Source organism: Spermophilus citellus, assembly GCF_964194105.1.
Source record: "Spermophilus citellus genome assembly, chromosome: 1".
In the NCBI taxonomy this organism is placed as follows: domain Eukaryota; kingdom Metazoa; phylum Chordata; class Mammalia; order Rodentia; family Sciuridae; genus Spermophilus; species Spermophilus citellus.
Window position 1 is genome coordinate 201,459,648 of NC_138182.1, and position 25,230 is coordinate 201,484,877.

Here is a 25,230-nt window from a genome sequence, read left to right on the forward strand (position 1 = left end):
GTTTTTATTACTATTGCTCTGTAATATAGTTTGAAATCTGGTATCGCTATACCACCTGATTCACACTTCCTGCTTAGAATTGTTTTTACTATTCTGGGTCTTTCATTTTTCCATATGAATTTCACGATTGCTTTATCTATTTCTACAAGAAATGCCATTGGGATTTTGATTGGCATTGCATTAAACCTATAGAGAACTTTTGGTAATATCGCCATTTTGATGATGTTAGTTCTGCCTATCCATGAACAAGGTATATTTTTCCATCTACTAAGATCCTCTTCTATTTCTCTCTTTAGGGTTCTGTAGTTTTCATTGTATAGGTCTTTCACCTCTTTTGTTAGGTTGATTCCCAAGTATTTTATTATTTTTTTTGAGGATATTGTGAATGGAGTGTTTTTCCTCATTTCCGTTTCAGAAGTTTTGTCGCTGATATACAGAAATGCCTTTGATTTATGTGTGTTGATTTTATATCCTGCCACTTTGCTGAATTCATTTATTAGTTCTAGTAGTTTCTTTGTAGACCCTTTTGGGTCTTCTAGGTATAGAATCATGTCATCCGCAAATAGTGATAATGTAAGTTCTTCTTTTCCTATTTTTATGCCTTTAATTTCTTTCGTCTGTCTAATTGCTCTGGCCAGTGTTTCGAGAACTATATTGAATAGAAGTGGTGAGAGAGCGCATCCCTGTCTTGTTCCATATTTTAGAGGGAATGCCTTCAATTTTTCTCCATTCAGAATGATGCTAGCCTGAGGCTTAGCATAGATAGCTTTTACAATGTCGAGGTAAGTTTCTGTTATCCCTAGTTTTTCTAATGTTTTGAACATAAAGGGATGCTGTACTTTGTCAAATGCTTTTTCTGCGTCTATCGAGATGATCATATGGTTCTTATCTTTAAGTCTATTGATGTGGTGAATAACATTTATTGATTTCTGTATATTGAACCATCCTTGCATCCCAGGGATGAATCCTACTTGATCATGGTGCACAATTTTTTTGATGTGCTTTTGTATCCGATTCGCCAGAATTTTATTGAGGATTTTTGCATCTAGGTTCATCAGAGATATTGGTCTGTAGTTTTCTTTCTTTGAGGTGTCTTTGTCTGGTTTTGGAATCAGGGTGATGTTGGCCTCATAGAATGAATTTGGCAGAGCTCCCTCTTTTTCTATTTCCTGAAATAACTTGAAAAGTATTGGTATTAATTCTTCTTTAAAGGTTTTGTAAAACTCCGCTGTATACCCATCCGGTCCTGGGCTTTTCTTGGTTGGAAGTCTTTTGATTGCTTCTTCTATTTCATCTATTGATATTGGTCTGTTTAAGTTGTGAGTATCCTCCTGACCCAGTCTGGGCAAATCATATGACTTAAGGAATTTATCGATGTCTTCACTATCTTCTATTTTATTGGAATATAGGTTTTCAAAATAATTTCTAATTGCCTTCTGTATTTCTGTAGCGTCTGTTGTGATATTGCCTTTTTCATCCCGTATGTTAGTAATTTGAGTTCTCTCTCTTCTTCTCTTCGTTAGCATGGCTAAAGGTCTGTCAATCTTATTTATTTTTTCAAAGAACCAACTTTTTGTTTTGTTAATTTTTTTAATAGTTTCTTTTGTTTCAATTTCATTGACTTCTGCTCTGATTTTAATTAATTCTTGCCTTCTGCTACATTTGCTGTTCTTTTGCTCTTCCTTTTCTAGGGCTTTGAGATGAAGTGTGAGCTCATTTATTTGTTGGTTTTTCCTTTTTTTGAGGAATGACCTCCAGGCGATGAATTTCCCTCTTAAAACTGCTTTCATTGTGTCCCATAGATTCCGATATGTTGTATCTGTATTTTCATTTATCTCTAAGAATTTTTTGATTTGCTCCTTTATGTCTTCTGTAACCCATTGATCATTCAGTAACGTATTGTTCATTGTCCATGTGATGTAGGATTTTTCCTTCCTTCTTTTATCATTGATTTCCAGTTTCATTCCATTATGATCTGATAAAGTGCATGGTATTATCTCCACCCCTTTATATTAACTGAGGGTTGCCCTATGGCATAGTATATGGTCTATTTTTGAGAAGGATCCATGTGCTGCTGAGAAAAAAGTATATCCACTTGATGATGGTTGATATATTCTATATATGTCAGTTAAGTCTAGGTTATTGATTGTGATATTGAGGTCAATAGTTTCTTTATTCAACTTTTGTTTGGAGGATCTGTCCAATGGTGAGAGAGGTGTGTTGAAGTCACCCATGATTATTGTGTTGTGGTCTAGTTGATTCTTGAACTTGAGGAGAGTTTGTTTTATGAATGTCGCAGCGCCATTATTTGGTGCATAAATATTGATAATTGTTATGTCTTCTTGGTGAATGGTTCCTTTCAACAGTATATAATGTCCTTCCTTATCCCTTTTGATTAACTTAGTCTTGAAGTCGATTTTATTCGATATGAGAATGGCCACCCCTGCTTGCTTACGAGGACCGTGTGTGTGGTATATTTTTTCCCAACCTTTTACCTTGAGCCTGTGTATGTCTTTTCCAATCAGATGTGTCTCCTGGAGGCAGCATATTGTTGGATTTGTTTTTTTAATCCATGTTACCAGCCTATGTCGCTTTATTGGAGAGTTTAAGCCATTAACGTTTAGAGTTACTATTGATATATGGTTTGTACTTCCTGCCATGTTTGATTATTTATCTCTTTTTTTTTTCTAAGTTAGTTTGTTTCTCCATGATTAGCTTTCCCCCCATCCTCTGTCTTTACCGAGGCACTTCCCGCTGATGGTTTTGGTTATTGTTTTTCATTTCTTCCTCATGTAGAGTTTTGCTCAAGACGCTTTGCAATGCTGGTTTTCTGGCTACAAATTCTTTTAGCTTTTGTTTATCATGAAAGATTTTTATTTCATTGTCGTACCTGAAGCTTAATTTTGCTGGATACAGAATTCTTGGTTGGCATCCATTGTCTTTCAGTGTTTGAAATACGTTGTTCCAGGATCTTCTCGCTTTCAGCGTCTGTGATGAAAAATCCGTTGTTAACCTTATTGGTTTACCCCTAAATGTAATCTGCCTCTTTTCTCTTGTAGCTTTTAATATTTTCTCTTTGTTCTGTATATTGGATATCTTCATAACAATGTGTCTTGGCATTGGTCTACTGTGATTTTGTGTGCTCGGTGTCCTGTATGCATCTATAATTTGTATATCTGTTTCCTTTTTTATTTCTGGAAAGTTTTCTGTAATTATTTCATTCAGCAAGTTACTCATTCCCTTGGCATGAATCTCTGTGCCTTCCTCTATCCCGATGACTCGTAAGTTTGGTTTTTTTTAAGTTATCCCAAATCTCTTGGATGTTTTTCTCGTGATTTTTTACCAGCCTATCTGAGTTGGCTAGACTCTTTTCAAGATGATATATTTTGTCTTCATTATCTGACGTTCTGGCTTCTACTTGCTCCACTCTGTTAGTGATACTCTCGATTGAGTTTTTAATTTAGTTTATCGTTTCCTTCATTTCTAGAATTACTGTTTGATTTTTTTATAATCTCTATCTCCTGATAAAGATGCTTAACTTCTTCTTTTATCTGTTTATGTAAATCATTCTCAATGTGATCTTTAAAGTTCTTTTCCATCTGTCTAAGGTGTTCCTTGAGTTCTTTATATGGCCATTTTTCTGATGACTCCAGGTCCTCCTGAATATTTAGGCTGTCCTTCATTGTTTGTACTCCTTTTCTTCCTTGCTTTTTTATGCTCATGATACTTCTTGTTCTGTTTGACTGCTGAGTTACTGTTTACTCTTATAAATTTATTTGATGCTTGGGAGGAGAGGTATTAGAAGGGAAGGGAAGAAGTCACTAAATAGAGTGAGTGTAGGCAGGTAGAATTCAAGAAAAGGGGAATAAGAAAATTGAAAAGAAATGAAAAGACAAAAGAAAAAAGTGAAAAGAAAGAAAGAAAAAATGAAAAAATAAAAATTTAAAACCAAAAAAAATTATAATGATAATAAACAAATGGAAATTAATGTTTAAAAAATAATAGTAATAATAATAGAATAAAAAGAATTAAAAAAAAATTGAAACCATTAATAAGAAAGTTGAAGAACAACAACAACATCAACAACAAAAAGTGAAAATAAAATTTAAAAAATACCAATAATAATCATTAAATAATAATAATAATAATAATAATAATAATAATAATAAATGCAGTCATAGAGCTCAACTAACTTCTCTTCCAGTAGGTGGGAACTGGGCCAGGCTTCTCTTCTTGATAGGTGGGAACCAATCACTGTGCCTCAGCTCTTCTTCCCAGACTGTGTGGGTCTCCAATCCTGAGTGCCTAGGGCCTTCTCTTGTGGTTCCTCAAGCCAGTCCCCGCTCACCTGTGACGCTCACCACAATACTGGCTACACACCGGGTCTGCTGCTCCTGGGAGCCCTGTTTCCATGGATGCCTGGGCACACCCTTTCTGTTTGCCTCCCTCAGACCCTAAGTTTGTAGGGCTTGGGGCTGAGGACCCCCAGTGCATTTGTTTGCCCTCAGGTAGCAACTCCCCTGGTAGCTGGTGCAAGGGACCTCTGTTGTCAGCAGAGGGATACCCTGGGTCTGACTATCGTGCTCAGTTGGCTTTTACCTCTGTGAGTTCAGGTGGGCCAACTAGTTATTTCAGCGGGATCATTAGTGCTGAGTCACGAGAAGCAGAACTAGAATGCAGCCCAATCCGCGCTCGGTGTGTTCTGAGAGGGGCAGACTGTTCGCCCGGGATCCCCTTCAGCTCAACAGTGCCTAGTGGTCCTGAGCGAACAGTATTTTGACAGTGTACTTCTCCCTATGCTCGCGCAGCTGAAGGGGTTAGAGACTTGATCTCTCCACGTCCGCCACCATGTTGGATCACTTAGATTTTAAATTCATCTTATCAGCTGTTCCATTTAACTCGGCAGCTCACTCGCGCGGTGAAGAGTCTGCTCTATGGTGCTCCGCGGGAAGCGGAGGCGGTGGCGGCGGCGGCGGCGGTGGCAGCGGCGGCGCAGTGGCGGCCCAGCTGTGGCCTTCGGGACCCCCGGGGAGGGGGTGCGGGCTGGGGGAGGGGAGGCAGCGCCTCGGGGCCCGCGCGGGCCGGGTACTGGACACGCGGGAGAGCGGGCGGGGTGGGGGAAAGAAATTGAGATCTAGATTTAGGGACTGAGCGTGGGAGGAGAGACGGCGGGGGAGAAGCAAAGCGGAAAGGCGGAGAGGAGAAGGAGAAGGGGCTGAGAGAGCCGGGCAGCTCGGGGGCTGCAGCCTTACTGCTCGCGCTGAAGTTGTGATGGACTCACTCCACCTTGGCTGGAGTCATGGCGGATTCACTCCACCTAGGCCCCTTTCTTGACACGGTGCTGAGTCTTTGTCGACAGATCTCCTTTAATGATCTTTACTTCATCTTTTAAGACGTGGCAACATACGCTGCGGGCACGGCGGCGCGGAGCACTGAGCGGCTTACCCACTTCCCGCCGCCATCTTCCTCTCAATTCTGAGACTTTTTTGTATTCTTGATAACTGCCATTCTGATTATCGTGAGATGAAATCTTAAAGTAGTTTTGATTTGCATTTCTCTAATTACTAGAGATGTTGAACATTTTTTCATATATTTGTTGATTGATTGTATATCTTCTTCTGGGAAGTACCTGTTCAGCTCCTTAGGCCATTTATTAATTAGGTTGGGGTTTTTTGTTTGTTTTTTTTTTGTGTGTGTGTGTGTGTGTGTGTTTTTTTTTTTTTTTTTGGTTTTAAGCCTATGTATATCTATAAAGCACCAATTAAAATAAACACATAAATAAATAAAAGGAATACCAGTAGAACAGAAGAAGGGGGATGGGAGGAAAGAAGTACAGAGGAGGCACCCAGGACTAAAATGGAGAAAATAAAATTTCATGCATTTGTGATTTTGTCAGAATAAACCAAGGAATTATGTATAATTATGATGCACTAATAAAAGTATCAAAAATAAAATCTCATATGATTGTCACAGTTTTCATGATAGGTGTTCTCAAGTCATCATGCAGAAAAGCAAAACAAAAACAAAAACCATACTAAACAGGAAGTGTATAGCAATAAATGCCTACTTTAAAAAAGAATGAGAGAAATTTCAAATAAATAACCACATGATGCATCTCAAGATCCTAAAAAGGCAAAAACAAAGCAAACCCAAATGCAGTAACAGAAAAGAAGTAATAAATATCAGAGCTGAAATAAATGAAATAGAGACTAAAAAGAAAAAGAAATACAAGGGATCAATAAAACAAAGAATTAATTGAGTTGGTTCTTTGAATAGATAAACAAGATTAACAAACTCTTAGCCAAACTAATCAAAAAAAAAAAAAAAGGAAAATACCCAGTTGTAAAATTACAGTCAAAAAAAGGGCAAATGGGGCAGGAGGCGCTAGGGATATGGCTCAATTGGTAAAGTGCATTTCATGATCAAGGCCCTGGGTTCAATCTCCAGCACCACGCACACACACAAAAAAAGGAGGTATGTTAGAACAGATATCACTAAAATCCTGATGATTATTAGAAACTATTTTGAAAAATTATATTTCAAAATAATGGAAAATCTAGATGAAATGGACAAATTTCTAGACACATATGACCTTCCAAAATTGAACTAAGAGAAAATTAGTAGAAAATCAATACAAGCACTAAAATTGAAAGAGTAATAAGAATGTATCCCAACAAAGAAAAGCCTTGAACTACATGGATTCACAGTTGAATTATACCAAACTTTTTAATGAATTTATAGCAATGCTGCACCAAATAGTCCATGAAAAAGAAAGACCTCCAAACTCATTCTATTAAGCTGGTATTACATGTCTATAAAAACACAACAACAACAACAACAAATACTATAGACCAATATCATTTGTGAACATAGATATAAGCATCCTTAAAAGTAAATGCAAATCAGCTGGGTGTGGTGGTGCAGGCCTGTAATCCCAGCCACTCCGGAGGCTGAGACAGGAGAATTAAGAGTTCAAAGCCAGTCTCAGCAAAAGCAAGGCACTAAGCAAGTCAGTGAGACCTTGTCTCTAAATAAAATAAAAATAGGGCTGGGGATATGGCTCAGTGGTAGAGTGGCCCTGAGTTCAATCCCTGGTACCCACCCCCCAAAAAATGCAAATCAAACTAACTAACCCATTAAAATGTTTTTGTACCACGGGCAAGTTTGTTTCATTCTAGGGATGCAAGAATAGTTCAATATGTGAAAACCAATAAATGTAATACACCATATAAATAGAATCAAAAACAAAAAAAACATGATTTTTTTCAATAGATGCAGAAAAAGCCTTTCATAAAGTTTCACATCTCTTTGTGATAAAAGTCCTGAGGAGATTGGATAGAGGGTCATATCTCAAGATAATAAAAACTGTATGTGACAAACCTATAGCCAAATTCACACTGAGTGGATAAAAACTGAAAGCATGACCTCTAAAATCACATGGGTGCCCACTCTTACCATTTTCACTGTATATAGTGTGAGAAATTTTATCCCGAGAAATCAGGCAAGGTAAAGAAAAAGTATAAAAATAGAAAATAAGTCAAATTATCCCCATTTGCAGATGATATGATTATAAATATAAAAGGTCCTAAAGACTACCAAAAGACTCATAAAACTAATGAATAAATTAATCAAAATAACATAAGACAAAATAAATCATATGACATATATGGAATATACGACAGCTACAAAAATCAGTAGCTTTTCTGTACATCAATAATGAGAACTCATTGATAAGGAAATCAGGAAACAATCCCTTTCAAAAAAATTATATATCTAAGAATGAACATTATCAAGGAGATAGAAAACCTCTTCAATGAAAATTGTACGATGGCAAAAAAAGAAATAGAAGAAATTAGAAGATTGTAAAGACTTCCTATGTTCATGAAATTGGGAGAGGTAGCATTGTTCAAATGCTCATACTACCCAAAGCATATACACACTCAATGTAATCCCCATCAAACTACCAAAGTCACTTTTTACAGAAGTAGATAAAAAGAATCCTAAAATTTATTTAGAACTACAAAAAAAAAAAAAAACCCAGATAGTCAAACTAATTCTGAGCAAAAAGAATAATGCTGGAGGCATCACAATACTTGACTGCAGACTGTACTATATAGCCATAGTAACAACAAAAAAAAATATGGTATTGGCATAAAAACATGTGTGCATACCAATGGAATCAATAGAGAATCCAGAAATGAACTTATATGTATATAACCATTTGATTCTTGATAAAGGGTATCAGAAATGTATGTTGAAAAAAAGAGCCTCTTCAACCAATGATTTTGGGAAAACTGGACATCCACCTATAGAAGATTAAAATTAGACCTCTCTCTCTCATCCTGTACAAAAATCAACTCAAAATGTATCAAAGATCTTAAGAGAGAACCTGAAATTTTGAAATGACTAGAGGGAAACACTTCAAGATATTGGCACAGTATAAAAATAGAACTGAATAGAACTCCAATAGCTCAGGAAATAAAAGCAACAATTGACAAATGGGATTACATTTTAAATGGGATTACAAATTAAAAAGCTCCTGCATAGAAAAGGAAGCGATCACCAGAATGAAGACACAACTTACAGAACAGAAAAAAAATCTTCACTATCTATTCAATATGACTGGAATTACTATGTATAAAGAACTTGAAAAACTTAACATCAAAGAATAAGTAGTCCAATCAAAAAGGGGCAAATGATCCAAAAGACACTTTTCAAAAAAGAGGAAATACAAATGGCAATAAATTGGTATGAAAAAAAATCAACATCTCTAGTCATCAGAGAAATGCAAACCAAAAATACCTTAGATTTCATCTTAGAGCAGGCAGAATGGCTATTATCAAAATAACAACAACAACAACAAAATGTTAGTGAGGATGTAGAGAAAAAGAAACCCTTATACACTATTGATTGAAATTAAAATTAGTACAGCCACTATGAAAAATAATATGGTGTTTTTTTTTTAAAAAAATAGAACTTCATATGATTTATCTATACTACTCCAGGGTATATAACCAACAGAAACAAAGTCAGCATACAAATAGATATCTGCTAATCAATCTTTATAGAGTTCACAGTAGTCAAGTTGTGGAATCAGCATATGTGCCTATCAAATAAAATGTGTTACACACATGCACACATACACACACACACAAAAAAATACATGGTATATCAACATTTAGCCATAAAGAAGAATGAAATATAGTCTTTTCAGGAAAGTCAGTGTAACTGGAGATCATCATGTTAGCTATATTAGCCAGATACAGAAAAATAAGTTTTTATGTTTTCTCTCATAGGTAAAAATTTGGAGGAGGGGTAGTCAAACTGAGTATAGAAGAAGAACCTTTAGGAAAGGGAAAGAGAAAAAGGGGGAGGAAGGAGAGATAAATGGGAAAAGAGGGTTTTAGGAAGAGTGGATATGATTAAAACATGATATATACATGTGTGGAAATGTCACAGTAAAAACCATTTGTATAATTAATGTTAATATTTATAATATAAAAAAGCAAAAAAATTATTTTAATCTTGTATTTTGTAGTTTGGAGTCAATTCATACACACACATTAGGAGCTCTCTCTCTCTCTCTCTCTCTCTCTCTCTCTCTCTCTCTCTCTCTATATATATATATATATATATATATATATATATATATGGTCGATAATTTTTACTTTTCAGTTTGTAAGTTATATATGTAATATAATGAATATTTTCATTACTTCTCTGATATTGGCAATCTTTGCATTTTGAAATTTTCACTTGTTTACTCCTCATGAAGAATTAAAAGTCCACATATTTAATTTATTTTGGAAAATGAGTTAGCTTGTCAAAGACCCAGTTAGAAATTTGGGTAAAGACAGAAAAGAATGGCAAACGGAGGGAGGGACCATGAACAAGAAGGAGCAAACAAGACTATTAATAAGCCAAATAAACTAGATTAAACCCCACATAAAAAATAATAGTAGACAGTTGGTTGTATAACTTTATTGCTAATGTGAGTATAACAAAATATCAGGTAAAAATGTTTTATAAAACAAACCCATTAAATATTATTTAGAATAAAATTTCCACAGTGCAAATTTTATTAGAACTGAGAACCAGTTTTTAGGTTCTGAATATATCTGTATGTGAGACAAGTAGTGGGTACTGAGTGAAACCTATGTGTTTACGGAGCTCAAAGGGGGCACTTTTCTCTAGTACAAAAATGTGTAGGACAAAGTAAATCTAATGTGCAAACTTACATGCTTTTATCTTCAAATGTGAAGATCTAGGTCTTGAGGCAAACCAAGAGAAGTTGGGAAACTTGAAAAGGAGTTGGTAAAGGAGAGCAAGGGAATTTGCATTCTCTGCAGGTAAAAGAGGGTGAAAGGAAAGGGATCAAATTGTTGGGAGTTTTGACACCACAGGCGCAGATAGAAACAGGCTGTATTTTGAGGAGACAGGGGTAGTAAAGTTGCCAAACACCTGCACCTTCAAAAAAAAGTCTCATTGATTAGCCGTTAACTGAAGAGGAATTGCTTATAAAAATAAATACTGAAAATGATTTTTCTTTTTTTACACTGTACCTTGTTCTTTTCCTTCCCAGGACACTCAGCATAAAATTCCAAACAGCTTCTAAAACAGAAAGTGCAGATTGTTATATATGACACATTTTCAAATAACTCACTTTATTTGCTCAAAGTAGAAATAATTCAAAGGAGAGTCATTCAAATAATAAAAATAGTTTGGCGAAAATGTGTAGTCAGCAACCTGAATTTTTTTACTTGTTTGGAAACATGGTTTTCAGCTATAAAATAGGCATTCGAATGTGTTAATTGAGCTAATAAGCAAATTCCTCATTTTATTTTCACTAAAGGATATTCATATATAATTGTACTAATTGGTAAAAGAAACACTTTTATTTTTTTATTATTCCTTCCAGAATACTACATTTCTCTTTTTATTGCTAAGCAGAGACATAGCCATTACACCAAGTGATGGGAATCTTTTCCTTTAAAAATTTCCATTATAGTAATACTCTTCAGAATAGTGGGTACAGCTATGAAATTTTAACATGAATTTTAAACTTAAAACAAACAAAAAGATTTCATGCTAATGGAGACTTTTTTTCTTTCTTTCTAACTAGAGAAGTCTGATAAGAAATAGACAAACAGCAGCACGAAGAATGAAAAAATGTCTTAGCTTTCCATTCCTGGGCTCAAGAGAACTCTACCAGACCAACTCATTCATTGTCTCAGCCATGAAGGTTTAAAGGCTTTCATTTAAATACTTAACTACAGAAGTGGGGACATTTTTAGTAATGAGGAAGTTACATCCATGAGTAGAAACTGAAAATGATACTCTTACCCATTCAGACAGAGTGAGTGGACAACTGATGTGGTCTGAAGTTTATTTTTGTACTAGCCTGAAATTGCAGTTTATTGGAGCAGTACAATGTTCTGAATGCCTCAGGAGAGTACCTTATAAATATTTATTACTGCTCTTAGGTGTCGGTGAGCTGAAACCATTTCTATCAGTGGGGGTAAAGCGATTTTAAATGCCATTTATCCAAAAGCTTTACAGCAGAATTATTTTGCTTTTTTGCTAGGTTTACTTGTACTTTTGGAACAAGTATGAATACTCTAGTGCCAGTTCATTTGCAAATCTGAAGAAAGAATACTCCAATGATGCATGCAAACTGAAAACACAGGGACTTTTTTGGGTCTGACCACTATACCCTCTGCATCAAGGTTAGGGCTTCAGTTGGAGTGTATCCATAAATAGGAAGCCAATTGGAAATCTGTGTGTTTTGGGATACTAGGAGAAAATATGTACATGTCTAGGTGTACCTCAAAGTTTTCATGACTGCAAAAGGTATCTAATTATTATTTCCAAAATACACCCCCAATTTACTTTGTACAAATTCCTAGGTTTGCTATGTCAAATTTACTTTGTACAAATTCCTAGGTTTGCTATGTCAATCTTTTTCTTCAGTTTTCAGTCATTTCATACATCCTTGTGAAAAAAAAGACACATTTTATTATAATATGATAAATTTGTCACATAAAACCCTGAGTTTTATTTTACACAGGGAAAAGAGTATGAATATTCTCCTTGTTCAGTATATGTATCATTAGTTCTAATAAGTTGTATATTATTTCAAAATCAGACTTCTAGACTTTGTAGAAGTTATTTTTTGCATGATCTTTGCAATCCATTTCTAACATTTACTTAAGGATCCCTATTTAAAACAAGCTCTTAAGGAAACAACTCTTTGATTAGCTTATTCTCATAATAATAATATTTACACAGGACTTTATATAAACAAAATTGGGAATTATTTATTTTTATCCTTAAATAACACTACAAATGTTTACTAATATCACCATTCCAATCTACAATTGGCAAAGAAGAGGCCCATTTCTCAAAGGCAAATTGTTTATAAATAGGAAAACCAAAGCTTGAAGGAGATATTTCACTCCAAATCCTTTTATCTTTTCACTTATTTTAAAGATGTTCCATAATAACACTGCATAGACAAAAGCACTTCCAGTCTCTATCTCCTCTTTTATTCCCTTAAATTTTCATCATTTTGGGTATTCTACTTTTGTTACTTTATATATTTCTTTAGGATCTTCATTACTTACTTGGTTCTCATTTTTTTTTCTTTTTGTCTCCAACTGCCCATTAGAAATAGCTACTTGGATGTCTCCAGCTTCCCAAATACCACATGTCTTATCGTTATCTTTTCTTCTGAGCATGTTTCAGCTTTCATATCCCTATGTCAAAAGTCTTGCCCAACACAGAAATTTGGACATTGTTATCTATATATCCCTCACCTTGTTTCACCCTACAGCCAAGCAATCTCTAAATCGTATGATTTTTCTTGAGAATGAATGCTTCTTAAATCTCAGCATCTCCCTCTCCTACTCCATACTCCCCATAGCTTGCTTCTCCTTCCTTCACACCTTTCACTGCCACTATCCTACTTTTGCTCACTCACCTGGTTTTTACATCAGCTTCCAGAATGTGCCTCCTTATATCTGGTTTTAATCCCAATCCATTTTTCACAGTGCAGCTAAGGATATCATGCTAAAGATCAATTTTATCTAATCTTTACCTTACTTTAAACTTCAAAAAGAACCCTCCCCTTCAACAAAGAAAATGTCACTTCTCCTTGGCATAACAACTTACCTCTCCATTTCAACTCATAATACTTCTGTGTCTTCCAGTACCTTATATATACAGCATAATTTATGTTCTTTCAAGGAACTGTAGAAAAAAACTTCTAAATTTTTATGGTGCATTAATAAGATTCACTAAAGACAATCTGGAGAATTATAACTAATACCATAGGCGAGTAGTTTAAATAGAAACAACATTTCAATTATTTAAAGATTCTGAACTATATTGTCATTTACAAAATTCATGGGAATTCAAAAATTCTATATCAGGTCCTGTAATATTCATCCAAGTTTTACAAATCAATATTTTGAATCTAAGAGTAAAATGGCTTTCCTAAGATAAATATATGATGTGGAAATGGTACTGAAATTTAAGTCTTTTGAACCAAAATCTATAACATCCATCATACTGTATACCACACTACTTTTGGTCCTATCACACAAAGATATATAAATTTACTTAATAGTTAGCCCAACCCACATAAATAGCCAAATTAGATCAGTTAAGTTTTCATTATTATTTGGATTTCTTCCCTTTCATCTGTACCACACAAGAACATCATGCCTGTATTTCATGAATATTCCTATCAAAATTCCTAAGCTATAAAAGCACAGTGTGCATCATTGTTCACTAAAAGTATGTTAAAAATAATCTATTGGGGTGATTAAGAAAGATAATAATAGACTGATTAAATGTTGGTAGACTATTCCTGACACTGCATGAGATTAAAAGTGCTAATCAGATTTTGGACTTAGAGGACCCAGTTAAATCCAGAGTAGAGCAAGACACAGTACTCAAATCTCTGCTTCATTTTCTTGCCTTTCAAAATGCATATTAGCATTTTATCCATGCTTCCTTCAGGGATGAATGATTTATGAAGGCTTCACCAGGTGAGCTGATTTTATATATATTTTTCTTTTTGAGTGAAGCATTCTCTATTTTAGTCTTAGCTGCTGTAAATTGACTGCTTGGCAAAGAATAATGGCAAAGGGAAAATTATTTGAATGTTATATATGAACACAATTAACAACATATTTCTTTCCAACTACGAACTATATAGGAGCTATTTGTAACTTTTTGTTTACAAATAGAGAACATGAAGACATCCCCAAAATTCTAAATATTCAATATGTTTAGACTTCTTCTTTAAAAAAAGACATCATGTGCACAGTTGAATAGCCATTACCCATATTCTAATTTGGTTATTTCAAATAAATTGTACATTTGGAAAGCAAGGAAAATGCAATTGACAAGCCAGTCTTCTAAGCATAATTGAAATTCATCTTGAATGTAGGAAGATTCACTTTCATTTCTAAACAGAAGACCTTTTTTGAATTCCTATATTTTGCTTTGTTTTCATTTAAGTATTAAAGTACTCATTGCCAAAGTGATTTCTTTATCTACTTTTGTTAGTTGAATTTTTCTACATTAATTTTACACTTTTACTTAAATAAGTGTTTATATTTAACTTTTTGAATTATGTTAATTACCCAAACATTTTGATCTAAACTCAGAAATTTTTGTCTATAACATTTGCAGTTACTTTATGATTTAGGTCAATTTCACAGGCAAAATATTCTGAATATTATCTTTTATGTAAATAATCCAAAAACAAACTATGCAAAATAGCCTATACAATCTTGATGTTGGTTGATTGAATGTGCCCCAAAATTTTTAGGGCAATATACATTTATGATGGAAGATTTCTTTTGCCATTAAAGATTCAGTCAGCTATTCTCATCTTCCTCATTCAGAATATGAATATTCATTTTTACTCTCCTTTAACCTCTCAGAGTTTAAACATCAGTTTGTTTATCCTAGTGTCAAACTGTAATATGAAATGAGTATCCTCAAATTCTTTATTTAGAAATATTTTTTTAAATCTCTGTTTTTTGAGATATACCTTCAGTTGCTAGCTTTAAAAAAAGTTATGTAAAGTTGATTGACTTTTCAAAGAGATTTTTGTAGTAACACTGTGATAAAATTACAATTAGGATGCTTATAAGATAGTGTTGATGTCTTCTCTCCAGGGACAAAACTATCCAATAACAACATCTTCAAATAAGTCTTTAAAATGATGTATCAAGAAATTAACTGTGATGTATCAGATGCTCAACTCTTTCATTAAATATGATGCCTCTTTCATGTACTAGTTCTCAATTACTTTTGCAACATGCAGAATAAAAATTCTGAATGTTATCTAAGTTGTAAAGATGTACCTATACTACACAAAATGTACTAGCCTATTATTCTGACCCCTTGAGACTGCCTAGACCTCAGCGAATTTGAGATGGAATATATTGTTAGCACTGATTATATGCTCAATATAAATCTATTCATAAGGTGATTAAATTAAGCTGGCAAATTAATTTTAAGCATAGTTTCTCATTCCTTCATCATTGGCCCGATTGCAAACTTTTTTATGACCATGGGAAAAAATATAGCACAATCAATAGCACAAGGAAGACCAGCAGAAAATATCAAGTATATAACATTTTTAAACACATGCCTTTTTATTACTTTCAGAATCATGCAGTAGTTTGGATTAAGCTACAGAAACATATTTAGTAAATAAAGTGAATCTAAAAAATATTTTTAAATAGTGATTCTAAAATCATTGAAGGTTTATCCTTTCAAGCTTTTGATTGACATCTCTTTGGAACCCTCATATCTGGTTTACATTAATATGTCAAATGCTTGGTTGTTTTTTTTTTTTTACCATTTATTTGAGACTTTTCTTACTCTTTCTTACTCTTTAGCAATGTGATTATAAATGGGTTTTCCTTGATTCTTGGCTGAAAAGAATGAGTACGTTATAGGGGATCTGCTTTGAGCAATCCAAAACTCTCTGGTATCAGCAGAATTGATGAGATCCATCTCTGGGGAAAGACACAACCCACTGAGTTACAGTGATTTTATGTTTTGTAGGAATTACACACAGATGTTTCTGTGTAAAGATAGAGTTGTTATATATTCAAATACTCCTTCAAACTGAGGTTTAAGACTGAATATTTCAAAATTAAGAGGATGTCATTTAAACCCAGTAAGAACTGAAAATTCAGTAATCATTAAATCTTCAGATAAGCATAGCTCTTCTGCACCATGGTTATTGAAGTAGTGTGTCTCCACTTCAATAAGTGAAAAGAGAGAGAGAGAGTTGGGGGGCGATTCCTCTTTAGAAAACTCAAAGGAATTCTCCATTTAATTAATAGGTAGGAAAGTCTTGAGAAGAAAAAAGTAGTCCCTGAGATATATTCAATTAGCCTTTTGTGCCTGTTCTTTTACAAGTTATCTAATGTTATGTTCAAGTACATAAATGTACGTCATTTTTTCTTTGTTCATGCTAATGGAAGTATCACTATGTAGTAAATTTTTCTTATTTGAAATATGTGTTGAAATGAAGCTCTCTTATTGTAGGCAATACAATTAGTCAAAAAGGAGTGATATAAAATGTAAACATGGGACTAAGTGAAATTTGGAAATGGGTTAATTAAGTTAGATTCTGGAAGTTCCCATTGCTGGTCAAGGTCAGAGTAAGGAAAATCATAATTACATATTTCTCAGATATAACAATTAAAAACAACAACAGCAAAAATAACAAACACACACCTTATAGTAGCTAGAGTTCTAATTGTAACTGAAGAGAGTGCTTTCTCCTCTCATCATTTTGCATGTGAGATTAAACTTGCGCTGTAATACTCATTCCAAAGCCAGAGAGGAAATGAAGCAAAGCAAAATACAATTCTTCAGAGATTTCTAGTCTAATAATGTCATGATAATAGCACATGGAATATGACCACATCTTCCAAATCAAGAGACATTTAAGGCTAGTATGAAAAATTGTTTTAGTTATTATAACATGGAGATATTTACTTTTAATTATTTGTTTTTGTTTTCATGCTTATTGGATGTAATCCATGATCCCATGTATATTATGACTTAATGTGTATCTAAAGTAGAATATATAATGAATCAAAAAATTATTGAGCAATAACTGCACAGGTGTAATGCTGGATGTAATAAGGATCATGAAGGTAGTACACAAATAAATGAAGTTGAAAACCAATGGAGCAAGTCATGTTCAGTAATTAGTCCAACAAGTAGTTATTAACTACTATGTTCCTTCCACACATCAGGAATAAGAAAATTTCTAAATATAAGATAGATAAGATATCCTGTCTTTGTGAATCCAATGTTTTGTCAGCATACTTTTAGTGATGCCTCAGAAGATCAAAATAAACTAAGATTGTATATATTAGGTGCTTTGTCTCTTTTTGATGGACCTAAAAATAAATTTCCTTTGATGCCTAGTTGGCTTAACTCAAGTTAACTATGGAGCATCCAGGTGACTACTACAATCCTAAAATATTCTCAATAGAGGTGCTTCAAAAGAACATGCTGTACAAATGATGGAGCCCTAAAGAATGGACAGATAGATCATAAATAGGAAGATCAAGCTTTAGATATCTGATCAAGTACCCTTCCAGCTACCCTACTTCCAAATATTTTACTGTAATCCCCCTTGCACTTGTCAACCATTTCAGCTCTTAAAAGCAATGTCAAACACAAAGTGTAGGAAATCTTTGACTCTGGGAAGCTGAGCGTCTAGACAGGAAGAGACTAGCAATCCAAAAGACAACATTATTTTTCTACTTGTTCCAGCATTCCTGGCTTGCTAATTTGACTTTTTCAATGTTTATAACAATATATGGTTAGCTCAAGATAAATAAATATTGGGGAGCTACCATGTGAGTGAGTTAGAACAGTTTAGGTCGAACTCCTTTTCATTGATTTGGCTGTGAAAAAATAAAAAGTAACCTTTTGCTGAGTTGTCTTTCTAGAAGCTTGTTCATATAAAAAAGACAATCTGTTCTTAAACCAAAAGAATTTTTTTTTAAATTCAAGACTTAATGTCCAACAATTGAGAGAGAAGGGAATTGAGGTAGAATCAAGTGACACTGAATTCATAGCAAGTTCCTCAGGTCTCCCTAGCCTGAAATTTTAGGCTTTCAGAGATTATCTGAATTAAGTTCCACTCTATCTATTCAATTGTGTCTGCTTCAGTGGAGTTTCTGAATCAAAATCACTTGGTGAGTGTGTGTGTGTGTGTGTGTGTGTGTAATGGTGTGGAAGAATAGATGCGTATTAAAAATACATATATCTGGGGCTGGGGATGTGGCTCAAGCGGTAGCGCGCTCGCCTGGCATGCGTGCGGCCTGGGTTCGATCCTCAGCACCACATACCAACAAAGATGTTGTGTCCGCCGAGAACTAAAATAAATAAATAAATAAATTCTCTCTCTCTCTCTCTCTCCCCCTTTCCTCTCTCTTAAAAAAAAAAAATACATATATCTAGATCCTGAATCTCTAAGCTGAGGTTCAAAATCTATATTTTTAGCTTGTTGCTCAAAGTTTCTCAAACACACTCTATTTGAGAATCTGTGTTAAACTGTAAACTACTTGAAATTTGCTTTATATTTACATTTTTAAATTTTATTTTATTCATTTATTTATATGTGGTGCTGAGAATCGAGCCCAGTGCTTCAACATATGCTAGGCAAGCACTCTACCACTAACCTGTATTTACATTTTTACATCAAGTCTAGCCCAGAACATAGCCTGCCAAATTCTAAGGCTATTAAGCATACTGCAAATTTTCCCAATAATAATTGAACTCCTTTCACCAGAGTTATTCTATAATAAAGTGAGAGTAAGGGAAAGATTCTGAAGCATGTCAGCAATGAAAATCTTTAAAAAATCTTAAGTGAGAAAATTCTTCCAATGCAGAGTCTGGCCATGGTGGAAAGAGAAATTAAGCAACATCTCAGCATAATGTTTGGACAATTTGCTTTGCCTACCAGTTTTCCTTGAAGAGAAGTGAGGGAGTAGGGTAGATGATCTCATATGAATCTTCAGTCAAATGCAAAATAGACTCATTGTAACTGTAAGGGATTTTCGTTTTTAGTTCATCCTTTTTGGCCTGGTGTTACCTAATGTATCAAACTTCATTAAATAATGCCCTCATTTTTCTTTGGTTTGGTAAGTTTTTTTCAAGTTATAAACATTATTATTACTAATAACATTATAAATCACACATCACACAATTCTCTATTATCTGCATTTCATTTTCTCAAAGATTCTCATTTAATTTGTATGTCCTTGTCTCTTCAATGATTAGACTCATCCATTAAGTTATGTTTGATTCATTGTGGGCCAAATAAGGTGCTAGCACTCCAACAATTATTTTAGTATTGAAATTCTGTTATACCTAGTCCTCTGAACTCAAGACTTTAACAGATTTATGCTCTAGTGATGACCAAAAATCTCTTTAGCATATGGACAGAAATATTCCTCAGGTGCCTTAATAACTTACTCATTGCATGCTTGAAGGAAAGAAAATTTGGTTTTATTGAATGTTTATGCTTAAAAAGTTTAATACAATTAATTCAAATATTTTATCCACATAAATGATTATAAATATGCATATTCTTCAACATTTTTGAATGTGAACTTTTTGGAATTTGTTTCACATGTATGAATTTTCTTTAAAAATTTAGCACAGAGTACATAAGCTTTGTCTTAAAATCAAGACAATGAAGTCATATGAAAAACACTAAAAAAGAGACTATAGAAAACTCAAGATGATGGAAGACACTACAAAGAGTGATGATGTGCTACCTTGGAAGCTGAGCATTTAACCGTCTGAATTTATTTCATATTTAGTCTCCTTCTAGCATTTTAATAGTGATCATTATCTATTCTTTCGTGAACTTCTTTGTATTGGTAATAGAGCATTATCTTTCAATGTTTCAAGGAAAATGTTCCAGCTTAGCAATACAATAGAGAAATTTCTAAGTAATTTGTCAGAAAAGTGACATCAGTAAAATTTTCTAACAATACCTTTCAAAAAAAAATCTTCACAATTCAACAGCTTTCTCAGAGTAACAGTACCACCATATAATTCTGCAGTAGAAAAATATTGTAAGTTTTTCTGTTCAGATTTTTTTTCATTCTTCTATGATTATAGTAATGAGTCAAAGCCCAGTTGGAAAAAAAATCTATAAAATCCAATATAAAAGCAACAGATATAATAGGATTCAGCTGATAAAAAATAGCAATCATGGTGACTTCCCTGAACTTTATTGCCAATTTTGCACAGAACAAATAAATATTTATGAAACATATAAAGTCAGGAAAATCTGTAATGGAATGGACTCTGTAATGTATAACCAAACTCTAATGGTGATATTCTTTGCTTGTGGATAAAATTAAATTTTATGCTTCTATGAAGAAAAAGTTAAGTGCTTAGAACTTTTTCAAAGTGAAATAAGAAGCCCTTCAAGAGTTTTCAGCAGAGAGATATGGTATGATTTAATTTTCATTAAAAAAATCAATCTGGATGCTATGTAAATAATCAAAGGATATGAATATTAACCATATAAATAAGTATAAATATACATATTCTCCAAATATTTTGTAACTTGAACTTTTTGGAAATAAGAAAACTAATTAGAAAATTGTTACATTAGTTGAGATTTTAAAAACATAAATATGGTGGGTTCGATTTGGGTAGTAACAGTGGAAAAAGAAATAAATGGATACATTTGGGATAAGATGTTGAGAAATAGAGTAGGACAAATCCTGATGGCTTGAATGAGGAATGTTAAAGGGTCATGGATGACATGTCCGTATCTGATTTGAGCTGAATGAATGGTGATGCTGCTGACTGAGACTGGAAAGATTCAGAGGAGAAAAGTATTGGAGAAAGCAGAGGACATAAAGAACTCTGTTGGGTATATGGTAAGTTTGAGATTCCAATTAGACATCCAAGAAGATATGTCTATTTGGCAGTTGAGTATTTAAGCCAGGACTTCTGAGCTTATGAACTTATGAATTTTAGAACAGAAGATTTTATACATACATAAAATTTTCAATATAGAAGATTTTAAAGCAATGGACATAAATTTTCTAACGAGAGTTGATGAAGAAGCAAAAGAAACCTGAAGATGTCAAAGATTAGAGACTGAGCAAGGGAAGATCCAGCAACAGCATCTAAGAAGGGACTGTTAATAGAGCAGGATGATGACCAGGAGAGTGTGGCTCTGAGGAATTGAGGAAGGAACACATGCAAGAGGAACAGTGAGTCAAATTCTGAGATGATAGCAGATAAGTGACTCTTCGCTTTAGCAATCTGGGTGTCAGTAATAACCTGGGTGTCAGTAATAACCTGGGTGTCAGTGATAATCTGGGTGTCAGTGATAACCACCTGATACATCCTGGTGGAATGTATGGGAATATTGACCTGCTTGTAGTGGGCTTCAGAAAAGATGTGAGGAAAGAAAAGAGGAGTCAGAAAATATAGATGAATTCTTCAAGATGTGCTGCTGTCAAAGTGAACAGAGATATGTGACAGTACATGGAGTGATAACCATGAAAGAAGGAAATTGTTACTATAGGAGAAGAGAAAATAATTGTAGGAAAAATGGTCCAGGTGCACTCAAAATAAAAGGAATTTGATAAAATCTGATACAAGTTCAAAGAAATTGGCAGTTTGGGTATTGGAAAGCAAAAAGAGTTTCAGTCAATTTCTATTTCCCATGTCCCACGTGTCAAGCTCCTCATCCAGAGTATAGGAAGAGGAAGAGAGATCAGAATCTGGAGAAGAAATAAGATGGTAAATATTTGTTTAGGAGATAGGAAATATGTTCATATTATGAAACTGTTATAGGAAATCTCTGAAATGATTATGATGTCTGCATGTAAAATTAAAAATTCCAAACCATGTTTGAGGAAGTCCAAGAATATTCTAATTTTTCCAATGATCACTACTTTGAAATTTTTTGAAAAATAAAATATTAAATTCTTTCCTGTTCTAAAACATAATTCAGTGCCCCTACTATATTTGTTTTCTAACCACTCTCTCTCTCATTTTATCATGCCTTTCTGAAAGAAGGGAGAGAAACTGACAAGAACATAAAATGATCACCTGTCTTGAAAGAAGAGGGTCACATGGGACAAAAAAAACACACAGAAAACAGGAGACAGGGATGATAAGAAACACCTTCTCCCACCCATCATTTACTTAGGGTCACTTTAGAAAATGTGGTTGCAGCCATGCCACATTTAGTAGGAAGAAATATTTGAGGCCATTCAGTTAAAGTAGAATTGATAGTACCCCACAGGCTGATTATGAGACTAATGCCAATGAGAATGCCATCAGCTGATTTTGGTGCCCCTTACAAAAGTAGAGGCAAGAGAGATAATTTGTAGTGGAAAATATGAACAATTTGGTTGTAAAAAACAGTTATAAACAAATTAACTATAAATTGACTATCAGTAAATTGAAAATACAGTAAGTATATGGAATTTTATTGAAAGGAATGAATATATTTAGAAACACAAGAGGGCACTTTATTAAAAACATAATTAGGTACAGATTGGCACTGTCAATTTAATGCATTTAAATATTCATGCATAATTACTAGGTGTCAGGTACTCTGCTAGATTCTGAGTACATTCAATTTTGTGGAACAAAGTTGTGCTCTCTCTGAACTAAAATTAAAACTTACTATAACATTTGCTTGGTATTATCAGAAGCAATACCAAGCCATCTACACCATGTGTGTCTACTCAGAGAGCTTGTCTATGTCTAATTCTCAACAGCAGGAATTCTAGTTCTGGTTTGTTAGTGAGGTATAGGATTATTAGTGAGATACAGGAAGCAAGGACAGTCTGGGTCTGTTTCTCACCTGTAAAATGAGAGCTTTGGATGAGATGTCCTTGGAAACTTCTAGAAAGTCCAGCTCAAAAAGAATTTATATTTTGGTTAGCATTATCTGAGCACTCACCTATAACTCTGATGAGATGACCTGTCTCCTAAAGCCAGGCAATGCTCAATGGAAGTAATTATGGAAGTAATTACGTAATTTGCCTGTTGATGATAGGAGGTTAAGAATAACAGGAACCAATCTTCAACACAGAAGATGAAGGAGGAAGAGGAGAAGAAGAAATGAGAAGAACAGGCATCATATTTTCAGTTGTGTTTCTTTAAGACAACTCTGTAAGGGAGAATTTGTTATCATTTCTACCTTAGAAGTGAAGAAAACAACCTTACAGAGATTATAGCATCTGCTGAGTAAGATACTCAGGTCTTCTGATCAAAGTCCAGATGCCCTCCACTGAACCCAGTATAGCAGGTCACATTTTCTGTCCACAATATGGACTCACAGAGAAATAGTTTATATTAGTCAAGTGTTTTCAAAGAATGTTTTAAATTCAAAAGCCCAAGGACTAAAAAGAAAAAGATTAAATTATGTGTTTGTAATCTGCTTCCAAATCCAACCCCCACATTAACCTTCTAAGAAGAAAGGATTATTTGCTGTCTTGTCAGCCTAAGGGACTTTCTTGTGCCTCTTGAAGGAGAGAGAAGAAAGGACAATTGGAAGATTCCAAAAGAGTATCAACTGCTCTATATGAGAAACATGACCTAAGGAAAAAAAAATTGTCATCAAGTTGTGAATCTTTTAAAGTCTGGAGTATGAAGGATTTGAAATCAATATATCTATGTATCCTAGATGTATCATAGTATCCTATGGCATGGGGTGGGAGTTGAGTAGAGAAATGAGTTAAGGATTTAAGTAAATTTTTATTAAAACTGGCCATAAATCAGCCCCATTTAGTTTAAATTACTCATAAAACAAGCCAAGATGCTCAGCGGAGGTGTCCAAAGGCATAAAATAAACTGCTTCCATGGGAAGCTATTCCTCTTGCATCTTTGCAAGTACTTTAATATTTTAAAGTAGTAATTAATGCAGTTAGAATCAGGCAGAGTTCTAAGCACAGGCAGATGCCTACTTACCAAGTTAGGAGACTGCCTTCCCCCAAATACCTCCTCCAACATTTTCTATTACTTAAGACATCATGAACAGGGAATATAAATTTTTGTTTCACAATTAATATAAAGAATTAATTGAGTCTTCTACAAGAATTGCCAACTCTGTCAATGTGTGCATTCAATTTTATATTTAAATCCACTATGTATAATGATATGTCAACGAAGGCAAACCATCTTTCTACCGTACTTAAATTGGGAAGGCTAAAAATTTGATGATATTGAATTTAGATTAACTTCACAAAAACTTAGATGCTTCTATTAGGATAAGGAAAAAATGGAACATAAAAATATGATTATTTTAAAAATATGATTGTTATTTTCATATAATTTTATAATTTGAATTCTAAATGTCTACCAATTTGTGTGCTCGTGTATGTGTGTGTGTGTGTGTGTGTGTGTGTAAAATATTCACATGGCATATGATAATACACTAGATAGCTGGGATAGAACAAAACAGTAAGGAAAATATAATTATGAAAATTAAATGTATTCAAAGGAAAATACTATAGGAAAGAGAAAAATACTATGGTAACAAGTTACAAATGAGTTGAGTTGGCCAGTAAATTGATTAAACCTAAATTTAGAATGAAAAATAATTTCAAATTGTATGTTTTCAAAGGGCAGTGATAACTGAAGATCCACAGCTCTCCAAAATGAGAAGGAAAAGAAGAAGAGGCTATAAAAAAAAGAAAGCATTGAATACCACAGTATGTAAGTTCCATTTGATGCTTTTGTAAGTATGTAAAAGTTTAACTACCACCTTATGCACTTTGTTCTTTACCACAGGGATGTCTATAATATAAAATAGGAAGAAAAGTACTTATAAATATTATAGGATGATTTTAAAGTTTGGTCTATCGTTATCATATATACAATTCTGCATTAATTATTAATGTTAGGTGTTGTGATAATAAAAATTAAATAAAAATATTCACTTATTGAGACATAGAATATTAAGACCACCAACCTTAGAGTCTGTCATCAGTGCATCTTTATATTATTTTTTCAGTTCTATCTTCTTGCTTGCATGTATTAAGAATAGTCAATTGAAGGGGGCTATAAAATTGGAAGGGGATATATATATATATTTGAACTGTTCTTGGCATAAAGGTGTTATTTTAAGAATGAACTATAATCTCCAGTTCTGGAAGGCAGTCCTTCAGCTTATAAACTGTT

General features: G+C 33.8%; 1 protein-coding gene across 1 annotated transcript in view; it reads left to right on the top strand.

The window, feature by feature from the left end:
• Window positions 1-17,493: 17,493 nt before the first annotated feature.
• The window catches only part of LOC308655339 (uncharacterized protein), a gene marked incomplete at both ends in the record, with an annotated part of 117,170 nt that continues 109,433 nt past the window's right edge, over window positions 17,494-25,230 (top strand). The window contains one exon of the mRNA XM_081305397.1: window positions 17,494-17,506. Within this exon, the coding sequence (XP_081161523.1) occupies window positions 17,494-17,506 (13 nt within the window). The remainder of the gene's footprint in view (window positions 17,507-25,230) is intronic.